The 27,640-nt window shown below is 41.0% G+C and overlaps 1 protein-coding gene across 3 annotated transcripts in view; it reads right to left on the reverse strand.

Annotated features, from left to right (window-relative positions):
* Positions 1-898: 898 nt before the first annotated feature.
* The window catches only part of YAF2 (YY1 associated factor 2), a 37,630-nt gene continuing 10,888 nt past the window's right edge, over positions 899-27,640 (reverse strand). For all 3 annotated transcript variants that reach the window (XM_070755574.1, XM_070755573.1, XM_070755572.1), the window contains exons 3-4: positions 21,204-21,356; positions 899-1,898 (exon numbers count right to left, since the gene is read on the reverse strand). In XM_070755574.1, coding sequence (XP_070611675.1) covers positions 1,661-1,898; positions 21,204-21,356 — 391 coding nt within the window. In that variant the 3' untranslated portion in view covers positions 899-1,660. The remainder of the gene's footprint in view (positions 1,899-21,203; positions 21,357-27,640) is intronic.

The raw sequence follows: 27,640 nt of genomic DNA on the forward strand, positions 1-27,640 counted from the left end.
TCGTATCTCGGGTTGTTCGTAAGACGAGGGGTTCGTATCTTGAGGTATCACTGTATTACTAAATTAAAATAATTTTAGATTGGGTTCACATTCTCATCAGTAAATGTCCTTCATTTAAGTGAACAATCATATATAAAAACACCCTTAGAAGTTCTAAATCATCGTTTCCCTCCCACTATATTTCTAATTCTACAGTACAGGTGAAAGAGTTAATCATTAATTTGTACATTAAAACATATAACTGATTATAAACCAAATTTCAAAACCTATACTCATAAAAATATTTTATTGAAAAGTTTACATAATACTGAATAGGACTGTAAATCCTTTTGTTTTGTATCTTATATTGCTAAATGCATAAATGTCCACCATATCAAAAAACAAAAAGAACTGTATTTCACCTACAATTTACTCTATAATATTTAATAAAAAATGCAAAAATGCAAAAGGCTGATTCAGCAAGAAAGGTAATATATATAGCATTTGGTTACTTATTTACTCTGGTGCAACTTTTTATATCACTGGCCTGAATTCTAAAGGCTGCACAGGTTCTTTTCCCACCCATATATACACACATATACAGGCACCATTGCTTTTAAAGTTCACCTCCTCCAACTGTAGTCCCCTGCACTACTCATGTTCAATCTTGGGAGACCTTCGGGAATGCTCTCTGGTACGGTGCAAAGAACTATGGATAAAATCACACACAAATAAAGCAAAATAAACTTAAAAGCCTCTTTGGATCCCAGCCTCCTGCTGAACAGATATATCACTATAACACTGAGCAAATCTCAGAGAAAGTAAGTAGAAAGTATCAGTTATGATAGTATCAAGTTTGGGATTTTAAAGTTATCAGCAAGTTTTAAGACATAGAATTAAAAAAACAGAAAATCACTAATAATTTCAGAATAAATTTATGTTCTATAACAGAGAATACCAGTGTATAAGGACAAGGTAGTACTATATTTGAATTATAAAGCTAAACAATTAATGTAACAGATTTACTTTTTTGCTTGTAAACATTAACAATAAATTTTCTAAATGTATGAGGAAAATATTGGAGAAGCTAGTAACATTATTCGGTTACAATAATCCAGTAAAATGTGTTGGACGTTGGCAAAAATTCATACAAATGTTTTATTTAATAACATTTTTCTATTCAACCACACCAAGTACCAGCAGGTGTTTTAAAGATAATCATTATGAAAAGTCTTTTGCAGCAATAGTTGATTAAGTTAATCTTTGACTTGCATACATATATAACTATGATTCACAATTCTCAAATAATACATATTTAGGCAGCTTGAACTATTTTTTTTAATTCATTCAGTACATGCCAATAGCATAGAATCAAGAGTTCTGTTAAAATTCACTAAAGTAAAAGAGGAAAAGGACTTGCCATAACACTGTATCAAGAACATTCAAACCACATTTTCATGGCACCATTGTATATGAAGATTAAAAAGTTGATCTAAAAATGTTTTGTAGATTGCAGTGCAATTTAATTGCACTGCAGCACTGCTTTTAAAAAACTGCATAAATCATACTTGAGTAAACATAATCATGCATGGTGATAATAACTCATGAAAATGTGATAACTGTTGGCAGAAGTTGTATATATGTAACTTTTTGAGACTAAATAAACGGAAGTAAATAAACTTTAATGAGATTCTCCATTCAGTGATGATGCTTCTCCTCGAGGTGAAGATGACCTGGACATTCCTCTCTCTGTATTGTCAGAACTAGAACCACTCTGACTGTGCTGGTCTGCAGAAGTTGCACTTGAAGCAGGTGATGACTTAGTTTTTTCCTTAAAGTCTGTAATAATGACTGTCAGATCACCAACAGTAACTTCCAAATGTTGAGCACTACTTCGATCCACATTTTTCAATCTGGGCCTAAAATAATATAAATAATCAAATGAAAGAAGAAACTCAAGAAATGTTCCAGTTTTTTACTTTAAAGATTTTTCTGGAACCACAAAGAATGCTTGTATCTCCTGTATTATGATACAATTCATTAGCAAGTTCTTCTAAAATTGATTGAATCTTTGAATTATGTCAAGCAAACGTCTTCGTTAGCCCTGATCCCTGAATATTTAAAATAGAAGTGACAAATACTGAAACTGAAGTTTTAGATATGCCAGGCATGTGCTACGCCCTGACCTATGATTCTAACCTCATAATCTATTTATATTTCACCTTTATTATTCATATAAATAACTCAACAGGCAAACATACCAAATGCTCCTCCTCCCTCCTATCTTTCCTACAACAACCTTGTGAGGTTAGTTGGCTGAGAGAGAGTTACTGGTCAAAAGCCACAGCCAGCTTTCATGCGTAAAGTGGGATTAGAACTCACAGTCTCCTGGTTTCTAATATGATGCCTTAACCATCCTGCTCACCAATACTATATGGAACACAATTTCACCAGGAAAGAAGAGGCCAGAGGAACATATGCAAAACTACTATGAGGAATATTTGAAGCATTTGATAAAGTTCAGATCTGTTCTGATCTGAACTCTGGATGGGCAGTTCCTGTGAAGCTGACAGAAGTATGGTCCAACTTGGTTACTAGGTAGGAGTTTGAGCCTGTTGGTCATCAGCAAGTAGATAAGCACAAGACAGAAATCAGTATATTAAATCTATGTACCTCCTGGGAGATGATGTGGTTGGCTCCAGGCATAGATAAATTAGAGGTACAATATTTTGTGTACTATAAGATGCACTCCACTCTCTCCAAAAGTGGTTGGAAATGTCTGTGCATCTTATAGAGTGAATATTGTGGTGGGTGGTACCGTCACCGCCGTTTGCTGCCATCCCTACTATCAGGGAATGCCACCATTTGCTGCTGCCGAATGGCGGCAGTGATGATGGGCAGCTGCAATCCCTGCCTAGAACAGCTGATCGGCAGTATTCTGGGAGAAAGATCTGCCAATCAGCTGCTCGGCAATGAAATCTCCAGTGTTTCCCAGCAGCAGTGTTAGCAGCTCAGCTCAATTGACTGGTGGTGGTGCAATGGAGTGGAGCCCTGATAAGCCATGTGCTGGGGCTGCGATAACGTGCTGAAGCTGAGCAAGCTGTTTGCTGCAAGGACGCTAGTCAGATGAGTGCTGGGAGGCAGAGGCAGATTTTTTTTGTTTTCTTCCTGTAAATCTAATGTATGCATCTTATAGTGCAAAAAATATGGTAATCCCCAATTTACGACCTATTGTTTAACTGACAGTTGATGACAACCTTGGAATAGGAGCTTTATAGCCTGTAAAGTACTTCCAGCCATTATAAATCAACATACTGTCCCTCCCCTGCCACATGACTGCAGTTTGGGCATTTAGAACCAGTTGTCAAGTGTTCTGTGATCCATGTGCAATCTTTTCTGCTCATTTTTTTCAAAAAGCAATGGACCAGCAGGAAAGTTTGCAAGTGTTAGGGATGTTAAATTTGAGGTTCATTCCTACAGCCCACTGAGGGATTTCTTCTCCTTTCCACGAAGAGAGGGAAGATCCTCCCATATGCTAGAAAAAAGGAGCTCAGATCTAGCAAAAACAGTACTATTTGTTTCAGTCCCTCAGCAGGGGAAAACACTAGCAAATGTTGGCATTTCCATACTTCCGAAGGGGAAAATGGCTCAGAATGCTGGCATTTACAAGTATTTTCATCAGATTTCAGGTCTGTTCCCCCAGTGCAAGAGAATAGGCGTTGATTGCTTACCTGAATGCCTCTTCTCGTGTGATGAGCGGATACAGCAGTCATGTGGGTTGCTCGCTGTCCAATCCGTTGAGGACCGAGCCTAGTCTTTAAAAGCCTGCTGGATCTGCCCCTTCCCCAGAATTCACAAATCCGTAGACTTAGGCTCAATTATGGTGGCTCAATAGTGTTCAACTCTCATGATAGGAAAGAAACAGGTTAAAGGAATATACATAGTTAGAAAGAAATACAGGGAGGGAAGTGACCGCTGTACCCGCTCATCGTACTAGAAGAGGCGTTCAGGTAAGCAATCAACGCCTATTCTCCGTACTGAGAGAGCGGGTCCAGCAGTCACGTGGGACATACCCAATAGATGAGTCCCTAGGAAGGGATTAGTTCACTATCGTGAGAGATAACGGATTGGAGGACTCTTCTGCCGACTAGGGTAATTAGTCCGGGAAGACACACACCACATGATAAAAGGAAAACCCAAAAGTTTTTATAAACAGAAAAACAGAAACAGCTCCCTTTTTAAATGTCAAAGGGATTTTCTGGTACACACAAGGCACAGGTTAAATGCAATCCAATTGCTCACCCAATAACTGGGAAATTGAGTCGAATTCTAAAGTCCAGAGAGTCCACACACAATCTTGAACAGCACAAAAACCACGATCTTGATGAAACAATGAATCAGATAAATTGCCATGAGGCTTAAACACCAGGCTGCACTTTTATCTGTAGCACTAATTACCACAGGTGGCCTCATTTTCTCTTGTAATAATCCTTCAGTTGTTGTCTCCTATGCATCACTCTACGCATGCGTGGATGTGTCATTAATTCTTGTTCAGAATCCAGGGATGATACAGATGATTGATCTCCTCCTAGGCTGTCTGCCAAACTCCCCTCTTCCCTGTCACTCACGCTTCCTTGGTCAGAGGAGGCTTCGTCGGCAGATTCCATCAGGAGCAAAACAGCATGTGGATGTTTTTCCCACATCCACCTGCACATTCCTTGGGGCAGGAGCTGGGCCAGAGCTAACCACAACACCTTATGAAAGAGTTTGGAGAGGCCCAAGTGGCTGCTTTGCAGACTTCTTCCAATGGAGCTTGAGTTGCCCATGCGGCAGATGTGGCTGCACCTCTTGTGGAATGTGCTGTGATACTTCTAGGTATGGTGAGGGAAGCTGACTCATAAGCCTTTGAGATAGTCCCTCGGATCCAACGGCCTATTACGGTTGAGGATACCTTGGATCCTATGGTTCTGAGATGGTAGGCCACGAATAGAGCTTCAGGCCTCCGAATGAGTCTTGTCCATTGGATGTAGATTCTCAGCGCTCTGGTGAGATCTAGGGTGTGCCATTTGACCGCATGATGGTTCTCGTTGGAACAAAATGAAGGCAACACAATATCCTGGGATCTGTGGAACATGGAACTGACCATGCATAGAAAGGTGGGGTCCAAACGCAGGACTATTTTGTCAGAATGGAACTGGCATAGATTCTGCCTAATTGAAAGGGCTGCTAATTCTGAGATGTGTCGGGCAGATGTTATCGCCATCAGGAATGCTACCTGGTAAGATAGGTACGTGAAGGACGCTGACCTTAGGCGTTCGTAGGGTGCCTGAGTAAGGGAATGGAGAACCCTCGGTAAGTCCCAGGATGGGTATTTGTGAACCCTGGAAGGTTTGAGGTTTGAAATACCTCTAAAAAATTCTTGAATTTCCGGAAAGGAGCGGAGTGGTTGTCTGCAAGGCCCTGCTAAGACTGAAGATAGGGCTGCCAGATGGTGACAGATGGTACTGGATGAAAGGCCTTGCTGGAACCTTTTCATGAGGAAAGCTACTATCCTGTGGATGGGAATACACAGGGGGGATAGATCCTCCTGTGAGCACCATTGGTGGAATTTGGACCAGGTATGGTCGTAAATCCTGTTGGTGGACACTCTTCTGGCTTTTAGAATTATTTCTACAGTGTCCGGGTCGTATCCTTGCAGGTCTAAGTCACGCCGGATAATAGCCAAGCGGTGAGGTGGAACCACTCCGGATCTGGATGGAGAGAGGCCCCCTGCTGCAACATATCCTCCGAAACGGGGAGTCGCCAGGGGTCCTGGATGGACAAACGTTGCAGGTCCGTAAACCAGGGCCGGCGTGGCCAGTGAGGGGCTATCAGAATCACCTGGGCCTTCTCAAGGATGATTTTGTGGATTACATCTGGAAGAATTGGATTTGGAGGGAAGGCGTAAAGCAGCCCTCGAGGCCAAGGGATTCTGAGTGCATTAATCGCCTCTGCTCCCGGGGATGGGAACCTGGAGTAGAATCGAGGGAGTTGAGCATTGGCCTCGGTCGCAAATAGGTCTAGCAATGGGTGACCAAACCTGAGGCAGATTTGCTGAAACAGAGCCGGATGAAGGCTCCACTCTCCTGGGTCTAGAGTCGACCGGGAGAGCCAATCCGCTTGTACATTGAGGACTGCCAATATGTGGTTGGCCTTTAACGACTGAAGATGCCTCTCTGCCCAGAGACCCAACTTCAGGGCTTCTCTCATCAGGGCCTTGTACCTGGTGCCCCCTTGTCTGTAAATATGACTCTTTGTAGCTATATTGTCCATGAGAATCAGAACATGTTGATTGATGATGTGCGGTTTGAATTGTTTGAGGGCCAAAGACACTGCTCTCAATTCCAGCCAGTTGATAGGTCTGGAAGCCTCCTCCGCTGACCACGTGCCTTGGGCTATCAGGCCCTGGGTATGGGCTCCCCAACCCGATAAGATGGCATCCGTGGTGATGGTGAATTGATCTGGACACCTGAAGGGAGATCCTTTGTCCAGAGCAGGGGAGGTCCACCACATAAGGGATCTTAAAACTGTGGATGGGACGGTGATGAGGCATGTCGAGTTGCTGTTCCCCGATCTCTGGAATGGTAACAGAAGCCATTGGAGATCCCTGGCATGAAGACGGGCACAGGGGATAATGCCAATGCAGGATATCATCTTTCCCAGTAGAGAAGACAGGGTAACGATGGAAGTCCTTCTCTGAGATCGTATTTGGGAAATGAGCTTCTTAATACTGACTTTTCTCTCAGTAGAGAGAAAAACCTGAGAGACATCCGAATCTATGATGGCACCCAGGTGTTGAATAGAAGTAGACGGATGGAGCTGACTTTTTTTGAGATTAATTGAGAAACCATGATCCTGTAGGATAGACATGGTAATGTTGAGGTCTGAGCAGATGTCCTCTTTAGGGGCCCCATGAATTAATATGTCATCCAAATAGCATAAAATATGAATGGGCGTGGCTCAGATGTGAGCCACCAGGGCTCCTAGGAGCTTAGTAAAGACTCGAGGAGCCAAGGAGAGCCCGAAGGGCATGGCCCTATATTGATAGTGCTTGCCCTGGAAGGCAAAGTGTAGAAATTTCCTGTGACCTTTGGCAATGGGAATATGAAGATAGGCTTCCGTGAGATCCAAGGAGACCATAAAGTCCCCAGGATGGATAGCGGCTAGGATGGATGACAAAGAATGCATCTTAAATTTTCCTATATTTAATAAACTGGTTCAAATTTTTAAGGTCCAAGATGGCTCTCCATCCTCCAGATGTCTTAGGGACCATGAAGAGGATGGAGTAGAAGCCCAGACCTCTTTGGGAAAATGGAACAGGTTGGATAGCCCTGATAGACAACAGATGTTGAATAGCTTCCCCCATTCGGAGATGAGATGTGGAAGACCTGGGGGATGGGCAAGAAATGAAACGTTTAGGAGGTATGGAAATAAACTCCAACTGAAGACCCCATTCCACAGTAGCAATAACCCAGGGGTTCTTACAGGAATGGCGCCATCTGGAGGAGAACCAAGCCAGGCGCCTCCCTATGGGAGTGGAATGAAGCTCACCATCTGGGCTTTCTGGAAGCTCTGGTCGAGGAGGAACCTCTTTGGTAATGGGATCCTCTACCCCTGGGGTTTCTGCCAGCTTGAGAACAAAAACGAGGGGAATACTGACCTGAGTTTCTCTGGAAGGCGAACCCTTGATTCTATTGATGATTGGGATGTTGAAAGGGTTGAGTTTTGATGGCCTTCTTGTTGGTGGGCCCCAAAACTTTCTTTTTGTCAGCGGTTTCAGTGAAAAGAGGGTCCAGGAGGTTGCCAAATAGGAGATCGCGCTTTAAAGGACCCATGGCCAGCTGCCATTTTTGCCTCACTCCCGCCTGCCAAGAGTGCAGCCATAGAAGCCTTCTGGCCGTCGTTGAGGCCGCTAGTGACCTGGCTGGAAATCTTGATGATTGCAGGGTAGCATCAGCTACATATTGGGCCGCTGCAAAAACTTTGTTGAAATCCTGTTGGCCTCGTAGATCATCAGGGGGGATGTGCTGCTGGAGCTGTTGAAGCAATAAAAGCATAGCTCTAGAAAAGAAAGATGCTGCTGCTGCATTCTTGATAGCCCAGGTATCCGCGAAGAAACATATTTTGAGCATCTGCTCTAGGCGTTTGTCTTCGGGTTTTAAAACCTCCTCTGCTTCACCAGGCATAGCACCCGCAGAGTGTAAAGTCTTAACCAGTTCATCAGGTTTAGGGCAGACAAGAAGATCTTCATAAGATGGGGAAAGCTTATATAATTTCTTGTCTTTGGTTGTGGGATTGAAGGCAAGGCTGGGTGGTCCCACTGCTTGAGCAGAGCATCTTTAAACAATTTGGGCATTGGAATGACCTCTTTGTCTTCCTGTTCCTCCATGAAGTATGGTAGATTTTCCTCAGGAGGATCTGTGGAAGGAGCAGACTGTTTATCTTGCCCGGCTACGCCTGCAGAAACTCTTGCTTTAAATAGAAGAGATTTGAAGAGTTGAAAAGGAAAGATCACAGCCAGAATTGGAATCTTGATTTGATCCTCATCTTTTGACAGGCAATAAAAAGGGTCATCTTTATCCTCTACGTCTACGTCATCGTTCTCATCCTGAGAAGAATCTGAATCCTCATTATTTGGAATTCTGTAGGATGAGAGTGAACTCACGGGCCTAGGGGCGCATGGAAGGGGACGAGAGTGAGAAGGCACATTGATGGCCGATAAGGCAGAAAACATAGATTGAAACTCTGGAGGCAGATTAGTAGTGGTTGCAGGTAAAGATGGAGATTCCCTGTAGGCCTGGGATGGGTCCAGCTCGGAGGGATCTTCCATAATGTCTGGCTCCTCTGGACCTAAGCCCCATTAGTTAGGTTGGGGTCTGCTTAGGTTTGGCTCATCCAGAGAGAGCACAGGGACCCCAGAGGGAGGCAGGTTAGAAGCCTCTGGGGGGTCATTGCTGATGTGCACTTGGTCCTGCACCTTTAAACGTTTAGCTGATTTTTCATGGATTCTCTGCAAGGCTTGGTCCCTTCTCTTCTCAGCCCTGGTGGGTTTAGCCCAAGTAGGGGCTCCCGAGGAAGAGGAGGAAGAGGCCTGGGGGATATTATCAATTTCATCACCAGTAGGCCTAATCTCTCTGGGACCTTTAGATGTGCCTCTCTTGGGAAATGAAGTCATGGCTTGAACAAATTACAGGGACAAGACTTGAGCCAAAATCTGATGGGAGAAGCTTCTAGGGCAACGTTCCCAAGAGGAAGGGGCCCCTGCTCCTAGGCCAAGGAGCGTCTGCGACTCACAGTCAATCTGGTCAGTACCAGAGTTCATGCCAGGGAGTGCAGAAGGGCAGGCCTCACTAACCTTAATCAAAGTAAACCAAGGCTCACTGGTTTGGAGGCCTAACCAGGGAGAAAAGGCCTGAGGGATTCAAAGCTTACTCCAGGGCCAAGCGGCGGACTTACTGGTGCCAGACGGGACGCGTGTGGGCGATCCACAAGGGCCAACAATAACTGGGCACTGAGGGCCTTCGTGCCAAAATAAACCGCTCCGAGATTTTAAAAACGGAGGGGAGTCTAAAGTCCGGGGGACAATCAAGGGAAGCTTGCTAACAGTCCCACACCGCAGGAAGAAAAAAACCCCTTTTTTCCTTTTAAAATCAATCCTTAGCTTGCCGGTAAACCTCCTGGCCGAGTAGATTTACTAGTAAATGCAATCCGGCAGCGGCACGAGCAGGAGGGTGTTTTGGAAAAAACCGGCAGTTTCTCCCTCGGCGCCGAGCCCAGTAAGACTGGCGCGCAACCAAGGCAAGCTTTAGAGTAAAAGATAGAATTAAATTTTACTTATCTGAATAGAAAGATAGATAGATAGATAGATAGATAGATAGATAGATAGATAGATGGGTGGGTGGGTGGGTGGGTGGGTGGGTGGGTGGGTGGGTGGGTGGGTGGGTGGGTGGGTGGGTGGGTGGGTGGGTGGATGGATAAATAGATAGATAGATGGATGGATGGATGGATGGATGGATGGACGAGGGGAAGGTGTTTTGCAAGAGGAATGAGCCACCACATGTCCTGCTGGATTGCAGGACCCAGCGAATTCTGGGGAAGGGGTGGATCCAGCAGACTTTTTAAAGACTAGGCTCGGTCCTCAACGGATTGGACAGCGAGCAACTCACGTGACTGCTGGACCCGCTCTCTCAGTACAGAGAATTTTCTCTCCCTGCATGGGGGATGAGGGTGGGGAGGAAATCCCTTGACATACTGGGGTAACAGAATTCAAACCTGGCAAAAGTGGTAGTGCTAAGGTTCTGACCATTTCAGAATGCTGAAGTTTGGTAGCATTTTCCACTCTGGAAAAGAAAACACTAATGAAAGCCAAGTTTTACGCTCCTCCAGAGAAAACATTACTGAGAAATAATAATAACGCTTGGATTTTGGCAGTGGTTTGCTCTCCAAACTTGTTTCAATTTTAGCTTCTGAATGTTTCATTACCAGACTGGGTAACATTACCAGCAGAATTTTCTTGTCCTATTCTCCCTAGCTTATAAATTAATAAGCTTATTATTATTATTGTTTCTTCATTGCTTATTTGACCCTATGACAATAATTAAGTGTTGTACCACATGATTCCTGACAAATGTATCTTTTTTTTATGTACACTGAGAGCTTTTGCACAAGACAAATTCCTTGTGTGTCCAATCACACTTGGCCAATAAAATTCTATTCTATTCTATTCTATTCTATTCTATTCTAAATGTCTTGGGTGCCAGTATGGTCATTTGATTGGTTGTTTGGAGTTATATTCAAATTCTGAATAGATTATTGGTTCTCTTGTTGATTGCAAGTCTATCCTATAACCTATTAGCTTGATGAAGTGTCATATTTATAATAAAGGGAACACTTTCTGGTATTTAACTGAAATATATTTAAACAGTAGAAGTATGGAGCAACAGGAATGGCTTTCCTCAGCTAGTAGCTGAAAACAATCTTACATATGTTGAAAAATTATCTATCCCCAACAATGAACTTCAACAGAAATAAAACTTACCACAAGACTCCACTATACCCAAATTCTACTGACTTACCAAAATACACAAAAATGAAATTCCTCTCTATCTCATCGTGGCGTTATCTGGAGCACCAAGCTACAAACTAGCAAAAGCTTAAGAAAAAGATTTCACCATCAACAATTTGGCTTATTTTATAAACACACCTGAGCAATTCCTTCAACTAATTAATAACATCAAAATCAATGAAGTAGAAATAATGGTCTCATTTGACATGACTGCATTATTCATATCTATCAACACTAACCTGGCCAAAAAACTATCTACGATCTACTTACAGAAAATTAAAGCCATAATGAAAAGACACCTAAAGAACACTTCGTGTCACTGACACTACTATGAAATATCTGTAATTATGCCACATAACGTACTTCAAATTTATTGGCAAAATCTATCAACAAATACAAGGTACACCTATGGGATCACCTATATCTAGCCTAATAGCAGAAGCAGTAATGCAGAAACTTACATGCAGAGTCCTGCCAATCATCCAGCCAAAATTTTGGATACGTTACAAGGACAACACTTTTACCATCATCAAATGCAACAGATTATTAAGAGATACACCATTTACTCAACAAAATATTCACATCAGTTTTACACATGAGTGTGTAAAAGAACAATTCCCCTTCCTAAATATTGACATAAGGAGACAAGATAACGACAAATTAACAACCTGTATACAGTAATCCCTTGCTATTTCATGGTTCATCTTTTGCGGATTTGCTACTTCATGGGTATTCAAAGGGGGCTTAAATCCATTAAAAATTCATAAACTTCTTCCACAGTACTACTGTACTCTATTAAAGAAACTGGTAAGATATCACATGTAGTTCCAGCTGAGAAACATTATAGAATGACTGTTTAATGCAAAGGGTGGGTTTTAAAAGTCCAAATAATTGTTAAATACATTAAAAATATATTTCCTCTACTTCACGGAAATTCATTTTTTATGGATGGTCTTGGAACGCATATAAAAAATCCACGCACACAGACCAAATTCTAAAATTCACAAGCAGCCACCCCACTGCATACAAGCAGAGCTACATCTGGATCCTTTAAAAAAAAACAGAACACACTGCAGCACAGAGTCATTAAGAAAAGCAGAAGAGAAGCACTTTTCAATATTTTCCTCTGCAGTTGCTATCCAAAAAAATTCCTAATATGATCCTTGTCATCCAAACCCCAACAAAATACACAGCCAACCACAACACAAAATCAAGTCCTGCCATACATCAAAGGAACATCTGAACAGCTGCTGGAATACTGCAACTCCTAGGAATAATGATAATTCAAAAACTCACATTTATACTCAGAAAAGAGCTATCTAAAGTCAAAGGCAAAATACAGAAAGAAGACAACAGCAACATAGTATACAAAATGAACTGCAACAATTATAACCAATTCCATGTGCAACAACCAGGAAGACAATAAGGGTTCATGAACATCAACTAGCAGTTAAATGGCAGGACCAAAAATCACTGATCTCAAACCACTTTGATAATAAAGAAGAGCTGTTTGATGGGAAGGAACAAAAATCATTGGCCATGCCAGCACCTGCCACTCATGTGAATTTATGGAAGCCTGGTATTCTACCAAAGGAGCAGTTAAAAAGTTATTGATCTACATCTAGCATATGAATATCTAACAAACCAGTCAATTCAAACAACCTTATCAACAAGAGAACCAAAGCTGCTCAGAATATAAATATACCTCCAAATAAACAACCAATCAAATGACCAATTGACCATAAGGATACACAAGACATTTATAAACTAATAGGACAAAAGAATCCTTTCTGATGATGTTACACAGCCTGGTAACAACAGAAACTACAGTGGTACCTCGTGATACGAACGCCTCGTCATACGAACTTTTCGAGATACGAACCCAGGGTTTGGAATTTTTTTGCCTCTTCTTACGAACTTTTTTCACCTTACGAAACTGCCGCTGGAATGCCCCGCCTCCAGACTTTCGTTGCAAGCCAAGCGCCAGTTTTTGCGATCCTGAGATCCCCCGAGGCTCCCCTCCATGGGAAACCCCACCTCCTGACTTCCGCAAAAACGCAATGCTATAGGGAAATCCCAGGAGGAAAATCCCAGGATTGCAAAAATGGGCAAAGTTGGGGGGACAAAAACAGGAATAAAAGACTCATGGAGCTCAAGAGAGAAGAAAGGTGTGGGGAGATGAGGAGAGTGGGGTGGGAAAAAATGGGAAGAAAAGACTCATGGAGCTCAAGAGAGGAGAAAGGTGTGGGGGAGATGAGGAGAGTGGGGTGGGAAAAAACGGGAAGAAAAGACTCATGGAGCTCAAGAGAGGAGAAAGGTGTGGGGGAGATGAGCAGAGTGGGGTGGGAAAAATGGGAAGAAAAGACTCATGGAGCTCAAGGAAAGAGAAAGGTGTGGGGGAGATCAGCAGAGTGGGGTTAGTTAAAAAGGGTTAGAAAAGACTGATGGAGCTCAAGAGAGGAGAAAGGTGTGGGGGAGATGAGCAGAGTGGGGTGGGGAAAAACGGGAAGAAAAGACTCATGGAGCTCAAGAGAGGAGAAAGGTGTGGGGGAGATGAGCAGAGTGGGGTGGGGAAAAACGGGAAGAAAAGACTCATGGAGCTCAAGAGAGCAGAAAGGTGTGGGGGAGATGAGCAGAGTGGGGTGGGAAAAAACGGGAAGAAAAGACTCATGGAGCTCAAGAGAGAAGAAAGGTGTGGAGGAGATGAGCAGAGTGGGGTGGGAAAAAACGGGAAGAAAAGACTCATGGAGCTCAAGGGAGGAGATAGGTATGGGGGAGATGAGAGTGGGGTGGGGGAAAACGGGAAGAAAAGACTCATGGAGCTCAAGAGAGGAGAAAGGTGTGGGGGAGATGAGCAGAGTGGGGTGGGAAAAAACGGGAAGAAAAGACTCATGGAGCTCAAGAGAGGAGAAAGGTGTGGGGGAGATGAGCAGAGTGGGGTGGGAAAAAATGGGAAGAAAAGACTCATGGAGCTCAAGAGAGGAGAAAGGTGTGGAGGAGATGAGCAGAGTGGGGTGGGAAAAAACGGGAAGAAAAGACTCATGGAGCTCAAGGAAGGAGAAAGGTGTGAGGGAGATGAGGAGAGTGGGGTGGGAAAAAATGGGAAGAAAAGACTCATGGAGCTCAAGGAAGGAGAAAGGTGTGGGGGAGATGATCAGAGTGGGGTGGGAAAAAACATGAAGAAAAGATTCATGGAGCTCAAGGAAGGAGAAAGGTGTGGGGGAGATGAGCAGAGTGGGGTGGGAAAAAACGGGAAGAAAAGACTCATGGAGCTCAAGGGAGGAGATAGGGGTGGGGGAGATGAGAGTGGGGTGGAGAAAAACGGGAAGAAAAGACTCATGGAGCTCGAGGGAGGAGAAAGGTGTGGGGGAGATGAGCAGAGTGGCGTGGGAAAAAACGGGAAGAAAAGACTCATGGAGCTCAAGAGAGGAGAAAGGTGTGGGGGAGATGAACAGAGTGGGGTGGGGAAAAACGGGAAGAAAAGACTCATGGAGCTCAAGGAAGGAGAAAGGTGTGGGGGAGATGAGCAGAGTGGGAAAAACGGGAATAAAAGACTCATGGAGCTCAAGAGAGAAGAAAGGTGTGGGGTAGGTGAGGAGAGTGGGAAAAACCGGGAAGAAAAGACTCATGGAGCTCAAGAGAGGAGAAAGGTGTGGAGGAGATGAGGAGAGTGGGGTGGGAAAAAATGGGAAGAAAAGACTCATGGAGCTCAAGAGAGAAGAAAGGTGTGGAGGAGATGAGGAGAGTGGGGTGGGAAAAAATGGGAAGAAAAGACTCATGGAGCTCAAGAAAGGAGAAAGGTGTGGGGGAGATGAGCAGAGTGGGGTGGGAAAAAACGGGAAGAAAAGACTCATGGAGCTCAAGGGAGGAGAAAGGTGTGGGGGAGATGAGCAGAGTGGGGTGGGAAAAAACGGGAAGAAAAGACTCATGGAGCTCAAGAGAGGAGAAAGGTGTGGGGGAGATGAGCAGAGTGGGAAAAAACAGGAAGAAAAGACTCATGGAGCTCAAGAAAGAAGAAAGGTGTGGGGGAGATGAGCAGAGTGGGAAAAAACGGGAAGAAAAGACTCATGGAGCTCAAGAGAGGAGAAAGGTGTGGAGGAGATGAGGAGAGTGGGGTGGGAAAAAACGGGAAGAAAAGACTCATGGAGCTCAAAAGAGGAGAAAGGTGTGGGGGAGATGAGCAGAGTGGAGGGGGGGCAAAAACAGGAGGCAGGGACTCATGGAGCTCAAGAGAGGCTCTTTTCACCTTGCTTCGTTGGGACTCCCTCCCCCGACTCCGTTCCCCTCAGCTTTTTCTGGCCACCGCTTTTTTTTTTAAGCCTTAATATTTTGGATTCTCCTAATGGGCTTGCACGCATTATTGGCTTTTCCATAGATTCCTATGGGAATCATTGTTTCATCTTACGAACTTTTCACCTTACGAACCTTGTCCTGGAACCAATTAAGTTCATAAGACTAGGTATTACTGTATATTGAAACAAGCTTGAAAAGGAAACCACTACTAAAAACATTACAGTATTCCAGAGTTAAGCCATCCAGAGCAATGGTGTTTTCTAGTGTTTTCACCAGTTTTGAAACCTTTATCTCCAGTGCACTGAGGACATTACTTGCTGCGCTGGAGAAATGAACCCCAAATCTGTGGAAAACATTAGTTAATGTTATAATTCTCACAATGATTATCTCTGATGGTATTAGGAAAGGCCCCCTGGGTGGTGTGGGAGTTAATTCCCTCTCTCCAACCCACCAAGGACAGGGCAGACCCATGGCTCTGTTCAATGTTTCAACTAATGATCAATTTCCCGCTTTACAACCACAATTAGAAGAGTTGGGATTGTAGCCATTGAATAAAATAGTAATATAGTATTTCACTTAACAACTACTTTACTCAATGACTGAGATTCCAGACCCAATTGTGGTCTTTCTGTAATCATTGATTACAGAATGACACTTTCTGTAATCATTGATTGAATGGTTCAGTCTATACTGAAAAATGTAACGGTCTATCTGCTCTTCAAGAGGGTATCTGCAGATTTTCATTCCCAGCCTTTGTGGAAATTTCGGTGTTAGATGGAATTAAGGGAAACTACAGTAGGTCTAAAACATCTGGTCAGCATTCACATTTGAAATCATATAAAATTGATATCATACAGCAAATATCCAATTACAAAGCATGATAGGACATGAGATTTTAGTGCTATTGTTCACAAAACCAATGTTATGTTGGGTACATTATCATTAAGTTTGTAAATTCCATTAAAAACTCTACTCAGTAATTTCAGTGAAGGGCTACCAAAATTTTTACTACCAAACTGTGGACATGGCTTATTTTGTTGGTGTGGTTTGATGGTCATGTGACCAGGTAGAATTGGCTTGCCAGCCATGTGACCAGATAGCTTGACGATCATGTGACTTACTCAAAGGCAACAATCTAAAGTGTTCCTTGCTACTTTCACAGCCTAAGTGTATATCACAAAATGCTCCATTCTACATAACAGTAGAATGTTTTCCTTCCTGCAGACTACCAAGCAAAATCAAGGTTTCTGGCAAAACATTAGGTTTCAAGCATTATTAATTTCATTTTATAGAGCAGGGATCCCCAAACTTGGAAACTTTAAGGCTTGTGAATTTCAACTCCCAGAATTTTCCAGCCAGCTATGAAGACCTCTGTTTCAAAGAATACTATAGCATTCGGAAAGGAGGGGGAAACAGAAACCCAAATCACACAGATTGATTCCAGATCTTATCTCCTTATACTTTTCCTAGTCTCTTTTGTTTGTAGCAGAATCGCCAGCTTTGGAGTTTTTAAACGCTTTCGGGAAGAAAGCAGAGGTTGCCCAAAGAGGACGTCCTGCAGTTTCTTTCAACATCTTTCAGTGCAAATTGGGTACTCTGGGTGGCGCTCCATTTTCACTACCCCACTGCGTGCCCCCCCCCCCAATCCGGGCAGCAGCACCCCTGTGTAATTTATTAATTTAAGTTATCAAAGAGATTCATGTCCTCATTGCTGTTTCACTATTTTGATTTGGTACTCTTTGCTTTTTCATTGTGCTAAAGAAAATAGTAGATTAAATAATCAGCTTTTATTTTAGCCAAACAAAAACACTATGAGCGATCTACTTCAGAAATGTATTTGAATCTGCAATATAATGTCATATGTTCATTTGTGTATTCCAAACTTGAAAACCGCAGCTTGATTTGATTTTTAAATGTATTAAACATAGTTACAACACTGTACATGAGTATTGAGAAAAAGAAAATAATGGGCATAATATAAGGGTAACCAGTCGTTGTACAATAATAAATACCAATATGTTATAGCTAAACTGGCTCATTGTATAATCACTTTTACAGATATCCTTTATAAATGTATCCAATATCTCTAGTAATTTTGCAGCAACAAATTCCATACTTTTGCATTCTTAAAAAAGTATTTTGTTTCAGTTAATGCTTCTGAATTTTACATTAGGAGAAAAATGCTATTAAATGTGATTTAGAGAAATCTAGCAGATTGGAAATACTGAAAGCTTATTTAAAAGAAAATCTTCTGAAATAATAATGGAAATCAACCAAACATATTAAATCTAATAAAAGATAAATTATCTTTACTAATGACATATTTACCTTTTATAAATAATTTCCTTAATTCATCCCCAAAATTTTTATTTAATTATGTTCACAGTCTCATGCCTATATTATTGAAGCTACTAAGAGTTTGAATGGGATATCATGAGGCAAATCCAGTTATTCAAATAGCAAACATTTAAGAGTATTTTAGTTAAAGTGTATTTGGAAAATGAAGAACCTGAATGAAAGCTTCTGAAACATTTCTGTTACTCCTGCACCACATTTGGTAGCAAAAGTGTACTCTGAAACAAACTGGGAATGATGTTATAGAATGCCTTGTAATGGAACTTATATGCTTCTTGTGGTATGGTTTACTCACCTTGGTTCATGGCTTAGTTCACTTTGTGAAGCCACAAAATAGGGGATGAGAGACTCATCAAATGTTTTTTTTTAAATCACTGTGGAATATCCTAACAAAACATAAACCATCATAAACTAGCAAGGCACAATATTTACACACACACACACACACACACATATATTTGTTTTCGTAGATTTTCACAGGTACAGGTATGATGGTCTTGGTATATTCGGGTTTCTTCCCATGTAGGATTTGGAAATTTCTGGCGACGTTTCGATGAGATCCCACTCATCATCTTCAGGCTGGTGTTTCTGTCCTTGTTCTACAGCGAGACCTCAGCTGCCTTCCTTCTATAAATACTGGTGGCTGGGTGTGGTTTGATGGCTCAGCAATTGTCTGCTGTGTAGAAACTTCCTGGTGAGTCAGTGGGATGAGTTTTCCACTTCATAGAAATCATAAAGGAACAAAACCTACAACCCAGTGACCTTCTCTTAAGCTTCAATGTCATATCTCTCTTCACCCAAGTGCCTATTAAAGAAGCCCTGACAGCCATCCAAAACAAATACAACCCCCGAAGCACATCTTAGATCTGACCAACCACTGCCTGATGAATACATACTTCATCCAAAATGGACAAAGATACAAACAGATAGAAGAAGCCCCCATGGGATCACCCCTGTCACCCGTCATTTCTAACTTATACATGGAATATTTTGAAACTAATGCCTTGGAGAAATCTGAACCCAAACCCAAACTCTGGCTTAGATATGTAGATGATACCTTCGTAATTTGTCCACATGGGAAAGAAAAACTGGACAGCTTCCTCACACATCTCAACAGCCTACACCCCAAAATACAATTCACCATGGAAATAGAAACCAACAACAAACTTCCCTTCCTGGATGTCCTAATCAACAAAAAACCCAATGGCTCCTTAGGACATACCGTCTACCAGAAGAAGACACACACCAACCGCTACTTGAATGCAAAATCCCACCATCACCCTGCACAGATCAATTCCGTAGCCAAGACCCTCATTTCCAGAACCAAACGCCTAGCCGACAAAGACCACCTGGAACCCGAATTACACAGTCTCACAAATGTATTAATTCCAAAGAGAGGCAATCACCAACTTAATCCAAAAAGAGACACCCCCCAAGAACCAAGACACAGAACAGGACAATGGCATCGCCCTCCTCCCTTACATCAAAGGCACCACAGATAAAATCAGCAAAATTCTCCGCAAACACAACATCAAGACAGCCAGATAAAGACAGTACAGATAAAAAAATAGCCAACATCCTAAGAAATCCCAAAGACAATATCCAGCTAGAAAACCAGGGAGTTTATCAAATACCGTGTAAAATCTGCCCAGCCACATATATTGGACAAACTAACAGGAGAGTAAATGCACGTGTTTCAGAACATTAGAATGCATTAAGGAAAAAAGAAAAAACCTCCTCCCTTTTCCAACACTTCAAAACTACAGGTCATGAAATTGATTTTGACAGTACCAAATTAATTTCCAAAACAGAACACTACAGCAAAAGAATAATCATGGAAGCCATCGAGATAGAAAAACATCCCCAAAATATGAACAAGTGGGATGATACCTCCCGCCTACCAGACATCTGGAAACCAGCCCTCAAACGTATCCCAGCCATAGAAACTGAAACCAGACTCAGAACACACATTGCAAAACAATCAAGTAGCCTGCAAGCTTCAACTACTCAGGATATCATGCCTAATCTACAACCATTAACTAATCAGCATACCTCAGTTACATCAATGACTCACCAGGAAGTTTCTACACAGCAGACAATTGCTGAGCCATCAAACCACACCCAGCCACCAGTATTTATAGAAGGAAGGCAGCTCAGGTCTCGCTGTGTTCCCCCTAGAAAAAGGACAGAAACACCAGCCTGAAGATGATGAGTGGGACCTCGTCGAAACGTCGCGAGAAATTTCCAAATCTTACACGGGAAGAAACCCGAATATACCAAGACCATCATATATATATATATATATATATGTGTGTAGATTGTTCTGAGTTCGGGTTTTGCCCCGTGTAATATTTTGAGTGTCTATGCGATGTTTCAGTGAAATCACATTCACCATCATCAGGCTGAAGTTTTAAGCTTCGTGCTGCTGTAAATATAAATATGTGATACATACAGAATATAGTTGTCGGCTATGAATAAATTAACTGCCTTGAAATGTAGATTGTTCTGAGTTCAGGTTTTGCCCCGTGTAATATTTTGCATGTCTATGCGACGTTTGCATGTCTATGCGACGTTTCGGTGAAATCACATTCACCATCATCAGGCTGAAGTTGCAAGCTTCATGCTGCTGTAAATATAAATCTACGAAAACATATATATATATATATATATATATATATATATATATATGTGTGTGTGTGTGTGTGTGTGTGTGTGTGTCACATGTTTAAGCTGAATTTGAAAATTAAGGGAGACTAGGATAGATCTATTTCGGCCTTATTTTGTCCTCATCAGCTAGCCATACCCACTGGGACTTGAACCTGCAACCTTTGCCTTGTAAGGCAGAGAATTATCCTCTAGGCTACAGTATCCAATCCCTTCAGCTCTGTACCATATATATATATATATATATATATATATATATATATATATATATATACACACACATACATATATACATACATACTGTGATACATATACAAAAACATGTGATACACACACACACACACACACACACACACACATATATATATATATATACATACATATATACATACATACTGTGCTGTGTTTCAGATAGGCATAAATATAGTTTTATTATGTACAGTCCCAGGTTTTCGGTTCAGGGAGCACTTAATGCCTCAGAAGGTTTCATGATACCTCTAAATCAGAACCCTGACTTATCTCTAGTTAGTAGTTTCTGCTGTATTTGATAGATCTTGAGTATTGTATGTTTTCTCTGAAAATACAAAATATCCTGCAGTTTCCCTATCTAACATACACAATTTTAAAACCATAGCAATAATGCGGGAAAGTTTACAGGTCTCCTTTTTGATTTTACACATTTCATTTATTTTCTGTTTTTGATCAACATATTTAGCTTTTACTACCATTTTCTAAGAATTTTACAAGAAGATGACAATTTAATACTTATTTATGTATTTTGAATAATCCCAAATAGCATAAATTTTACCTGGTTTTTTTATGACTGTTCTTTTTGGTAGTAGTTTCTTTTTCACTTTTTTCTTTTTCTACTTTGTCTTTTTTTTCTTTTTTTGATTGGGTGGGGGACACAAATTGCTGGGTAACCTGTTGTGCAACCAGCTGAGAGACAGGTCGAGGTTTCCTGTTTGTACATATATAAAAAATTTCAATTAAGTAGCATTAGTATAGTAATTTTTTACATTATTTTTTACAAACTAATATTTGAATAAATAACCTATATAACATCAACATGTGGATATATTTAGAGTTGCTATTTTTCCTGCTCTCCTGTCTTGCCAGATAATATTTTCTAAATAATGCAAAATATTATGTCATTTTAGCTTGGAATGTTACCTGATTTTCTATGGAAGAATGAAATAGTGATTAGAATGTAGAAAAAGAAAAGTCTACCAATCTGATGTTTCTATCTGTCCAATCCTCCCTAAGTACATATTTCTGACTAATATGAGCAATTTGAGCTTATGAGAATAATATGATATATTTACCATTGCTTTTCCTATCAGTTCTGCTATAAAACGTTTTGTGTTAATACAGCATAAAGCCCATGCTTGGAAATCTATTCCAAGGAAGCTTCAATTAATCCATAGAGGTACATAACTCCTGACATTACAAGCAGACATATGTGACTGCATACAATTCATTGTCAATCTCTAGTACTGCTTAGGAGTGAAAATTATTATTATTAATGAAAGAAAATGAATAAAGGATATCCTAATTAAATCAGAACAATATTATATTTTTTCACCAAACCAGGTAGCAGCTCTTAGCTAAAGTTGGCTGATTTTGAAAAGCTGGGAATAAATTGACTCAGTAATAACTGTACCTGGATGGGAAAACATTAGAAAATTTCAAGCGAGTATTCAAGTGTAAGTTTTAAAAAAGTACAAAATAATTCAGTGGCAAATTTGTATTGTTGCCATAAAAACTAAATATGTTTGTGTTCATTGGTTATGTTCATGAACAATTGCACTTGATCAGAGAAATATTTCATATTACACATTTTCTAGGCAAAAATCAAACTTTTCTAGAAAACAAGTATCCAGTAATAAAAAATACAAAAACTAAAGTCCATATCAACCAAGTAAATTACATAGGCAATAGAAATTAATATATCCAGGAGATGGGTCCTTTCATGTACTTAGGCCTGAGAAACAGATCTATTGAGCCTTATAAAAGGCCAGTAAGGTTGAGTCCATCCAGAGGAAGAATGTTTGGGGAGGGGCACTATACCAGAAAAGACACCCCTTTAGAGCCCCACCAACCAGCATCCTTAGTTGATGGAATCTGAAGTGTGTCCATCCTGCCAAGGATAGACCCTCAAGTAACCCAGTCCTAAGTCATGAAGGGCTTTAAACCCTTACCTTGATTTGTATTCAGAAGTACACTGGTAAGCAATTCAGCATACAAAATAGAGGTATAGAATGTACCGAGTAACCAATGCTGTTTAAACTTGTGCTGCTGCATTCTGAAGCAGTTGAAGCTTTCAAATGCTCTGTAATTATTGCCCCATATTTAATCATGGTATTGATATTGATTCATTATATGTCAATTAGAAAAGTAATATTTAGTTAAAATGCTCCCTCTATTCATCAGTAATACAATACAAATCATAAATGCAATTTGTGATCAAGCCTGTTAAGAATAGAATAAGCCTAAAGATGTCAGTAACCCTTTAGAAAAACAGCAACATTCTTGTCAGCTACCAAAAAAATTCAATTTATGTCAACTTTATATTCATTTCAATATCTAATAGGAGTCTTCAATTTTTATCCTAGTAGGATAAATATTCTGAAAAGGAGTGTACTAGAACTTGAGTCTTCCATTTTTAATTCCTTGCTGCTACAGCCCATTAGTTTTCATCACTGGGGCCAGGTATATTGGATTAGAATAGAATAGAATTTTATTGGCCAAGTGTGATTGGACACACAAGGAATTTGTCTTGGTGCAGATGCTCTCAGCGTACATAAAAGAAAAAGATACATTTGTCAAGAATCATGTGGTACAACACTTAATGATTGTCATAGGGGTCAAATAAGCAATGAAGAAACAATCAATATTAATAAAAATCTTATTGCCCTATTTGTTAACAAGTGTACAGTAGCTCTACCTTAATAGATTGCCTGAGTGAATCAGGTTTTATATCTGATTTTATTTATATATAGAGAGTGGGTTATTTATTTAAAATTGTAATGGCTGCCTAATTCATAAAACTATGGGTAGTCTGTAAAATTGTATAGCTAGTTAAATTAACAATGGCCGTCCATTCCAATAGATCCTGATCTGCTTATAAAATCTACTCCAAAATTGAAACAATTATAAACATAGAAATCAAGAAAATTAAATAAAACTAGATTATTAAGGCCTTCCTTCTATCCCAACTGTTTTATGCCTCTCTGAAAGATCTGTAATTGGTTTGGAAAGAATTATGCCCTTGGTTGGGCAAGTCAGGAATCTTCAGAAAGACTTCTCATCTACCTATAACTATTTTTCTTGTGTGGAGGAAAATATAGTATTTTATAAAAGATCTCTGAAAGTACGTAGAATCTCTAAGAAAATATATTTTGAGTTAAACTTTATTTACATTTTATTTTTATTCAGAACCATTATGTTTAGTGCTAATACTGATGATATATTACCTAGTTTGGAAAATGAAACATCTGTAAGGAAAAAATAAAGCTCATAGAGCACCAAGGCCCCTCATTTCACCCCGAGCTACAAATATTCTTCTTTAGAGTTAATATTATATTATTTCTGCTTATTAAACTTGCACGTATGTTTATACTGTTTAGTAAATAAGCTTTTAGAGTATACATCTGAACGTAATTAGGCACTTAAAACTACTCATTGAAATGTTAGAGGGGCACAAATAAAACTACTTAGAAGTACTTAAGCGATGTATTTCCATGGCTGCTGGAATTAGATCAGTTTGCTAAAATTCATTCTTGTAATTCTTTTCAAATCATGCACACCTGGCAGAAAATCCAAGCTTTAAAGAAATGGAAATACTATTTAAAGAATATTAAAACAATTGTTCATAAGATATTTTGATGAGTATTTGTTTGAAGATATAGAAATTATATTAGCTATTTGTTACTGTTAAAATTCAAACAAGAGAACTCTTTTATTTATCACATTTTTGACCATCCCCTTCCCTCACAAATAGAGATTACCTGTGTTTTAGCAACTTTTACTGGTTAGTGTTGTGGCCCACCAGCAGAGCTGGCAGCAGATTAGGACAGTGAGGAGGTTGTAGAGGAACATGGACCAGTCCTGGAGTATGCGAGAGGCTCTGACGAGTGCTCTGCATTGGAGGCAGAGATGAGGCCAAGGGAGTCTGAAAGATATCAGCTATCAGTTGCCTCTGTAGTCAGACATCAGCAAGGCAGACGAACAGCTGGAGCCTATTCCCACTGTGTGCATGCGCAAAGTTGCCAGAGGAAGGGAACAAGCTAAGAAACAAGGGTCAACTTGAGAGTAAGGCCACAGATGGACAATGAATGTCCCCTCTCATAGGGAATAAAATAGGAGCAAAAGGGAAGGGGTGTTTGCAGGAGACAATTAATTAATTTGGCCGAAGTTCTGTTCCTACATTCTTAACAAGTATTGTCTGTTATGGTATGGAGAAGTCTGAAAGATATCAGTTTGACAGCTCTCCAAGCCTGATAAAGGTCTGTAATTGAGAAATATGTTGAAAAACTATTGGCCGTGACTTTGCTGGAGATGAATTCACTGTAAACTAAATACCATATTTTTCAGAGTATAAGACACACCTTTTTCTTCCCTAAAAGAGGCTGATAATTTGAGTGTGTCTTATACAGTGGTATCTCGGTTCTCAAACGCCTCGGTTTTCATACATTTCGGATTTCAAACAAAATTTTCTGCAAAAATTTGCTTCGGTATCCAAACAAAAATTCGGATACTGAACAGAAAATTTTGTTTACTATCCGAAATGTAAGATCTGAGGGGACGAGGTCAGAGGGAATGGGAGTCGGAATCCCGACACACCCCTCCTGGCCGCCCTCTTAACAGCCTCCCAGTCTCTACCTTGTAACTGCTCCAAGCTGCAGGAAGGGTAGGGCTGGCTGCAATACCGGCAGCTTCGGGGGGCTCCTTTCCTCAATGGTTCAGTTCGGTACCTCCAGGCAGCTGCACCAACTTTTTCCTTCCCGGTGGCGGCGGCTCCGGCGGCTTCCCTACGAGGAGGAGCAGCATCAGGAACGTCATGTGATGAAGGTAAAGCCGCCGGAGCCGTCGCTGCCGGGAAGGAAAAAGTTGGTGCAGCTGCCTGGAGGTACCGAACTGAACCGCTGAGGAAAGGAGCCCCCCCCAAACTGCCGGTATTGCAGCCAGCCCTACCCTTCCTGCAGCTTGGAGCAGTTACAAGGTAGAGACTGGGAGGCTGTTAAGAGGGCGGCCAGGAGGGGCGTGTCGGGATTCCGACTCCCATTCCCTCTCACCCCGTCCCCTCAGATCCTTATCCCATAGGAAATAGAGGAAATACTGTAGATTTAATTGGTTCCCAGCAAGTCAATGGGCTGGGAACCAATTAAATCCATTTCCATTATTTCCTATGGGATAAATTAATGCGGTTCTCAATCAAATCGGTTCTCAACCACACTTCTGGAACGGATTGTGGTCGAGAACCGAGGTACCACTGTACTCTGAATGTAGGCCCCCCCCCCAAGCTGTAACTAGCTGCTAACTATTTTCCCAGATCTTACCTTATAGGGTTTTTTTCATTGCTCTACCTTGCTCGGAATAAGTTTCTTTCCAGCCCTAACCAGGTGCTAATGATGTTCCCAACTCTTACCGGCTTGCAAGCTCTTTCATTGTTATTCTCTGTGAAGAATGTTTTCCAAGCCCTAAGTCTTTGCAGAGTTTTTTCAATTGCTCTACTTGCTCGGAATGTTGCTTTCCAGGTGCTAATGATGTTCCTAACTCTTACTGGCTTGCAAGCTCTTTCATTGTTACTCTCTCCGAATAAAGTGTTTTTAAAGCCCTAACCAGGGGATAAAATAATGTGCTGGCTAAGGACAATAGCCAGATGAATACCTGGTAAGTGGATTCTTTTCCCTATTTTCCTCCCCCAAAATTAAGGTGTGCATATTACTATTATTATTATTATTATTATTATTATTATTATTATTATTATTAATTAGATTTGTATGCTGCCCCTCTCCGAAGACTCGGAGGGGCTCACAACAACAATATACAATACAAATCCAATGATTAAAAAACAAAACAATTAAAACCCTTGATATAAAAACAATCATACATCCCAAACAACCATAAAACAGGACGGCCGAGGGGAATCAATTTCCCCAGGACTGGCGGCAGAGGTGGGTTTTTAGGAGTTTGTGAAAGGCAAGGAGGGTGGGAGCAGTCCTAATCCCTGGGGGAAGTTGATTCCAGAGGGCTGGGGCCCCCACAGAGAAGGCTCTTCTTCTGGGTCCTGCCAGACGGCATTTTTTTGTCGACGGGACCCGTAGAAGGCCAACTTTGTGGGACCTAATTGGTCGCTGGGATTCGTGCGGCAGAAGGTATTCTGGTCCAATGCCACGAAGGGCTTTATAGGTCATAACCAACACTTTGAATTGTGACCAGAAACTGATCGGCAACCAATGCAGACTGCTGAGTGTTGATGTGACATGGGCATATCTGGGAAAGCCCAGGATTGTTCTCGCAGCTTCATTATACTCCAAAAAAAAAATACAGTAAAAGGGTTTTTATCGGGACATAGAGTCACCTTCGTGCTTTTGCCAAAGCCTAGGTCAGAAGAGTTAGAATTGATTTGAAAAAAAAAATAGTCTGGACAAAATTAAGTTATCTCAACATTAGTCACCTTTAGCAGTCAGTGTGATTTGTTCATCATATAGAAACATAGAAACATAGAAGACTGACAGCAGAAAAAGACCTCATGGTCCATCTAGTCTGCCCTTATACTATTTCCAGTATTTTATCTTATAATGGATATATGTTTATCCCAGGCATGTTTAAATTCAGTTACTGTGGATTTACCAACCACGTCTGCTGGAAGTTTGTTCCAAGGATCTACTACTCTTTCAGTAAAATAATATTTTCTCATGTTGCTTTCGATCTTTCCCCCAACTAACTTCAGATTGTGTCCCCTTGTTCTTGTGTTCACTTTCCTATTAAAAACACTTCCCTCCTGAATCTTATTTAACCCTTTAACATATTTAAATGTTTCGATCATGTCCCCCCTTTTCCTTCTGTCCTCCAGACTATACAGATTGAGTTCATTAAGTCTTTCCTGATACGTTTTATGCTTAAGATCTTCCACCATTCTTGTAGCCCGTCTTTGGACCCGTTCAATTTTGTCAATATCTTTTTGTAGGTGAGGTCTCCAGAACTGAACACAGTATTCCAAATGTGGTTTCACCAGTG

Source organism: Erythrolamprus reginae, chromosome 6 (genome assembly GCF_031021105.1).
Source record: "Erythrolamprus reginae isolate rEryReg1 chromosome 6, rEryReg1.hap1, whole genome shotgun sequence".
NCBI lineage: Eukaryota > Metazoa > Chordata > Lepidosauria > Squamata > Dipsadidae > Erythrolamprus > Erythrolamprus reginae.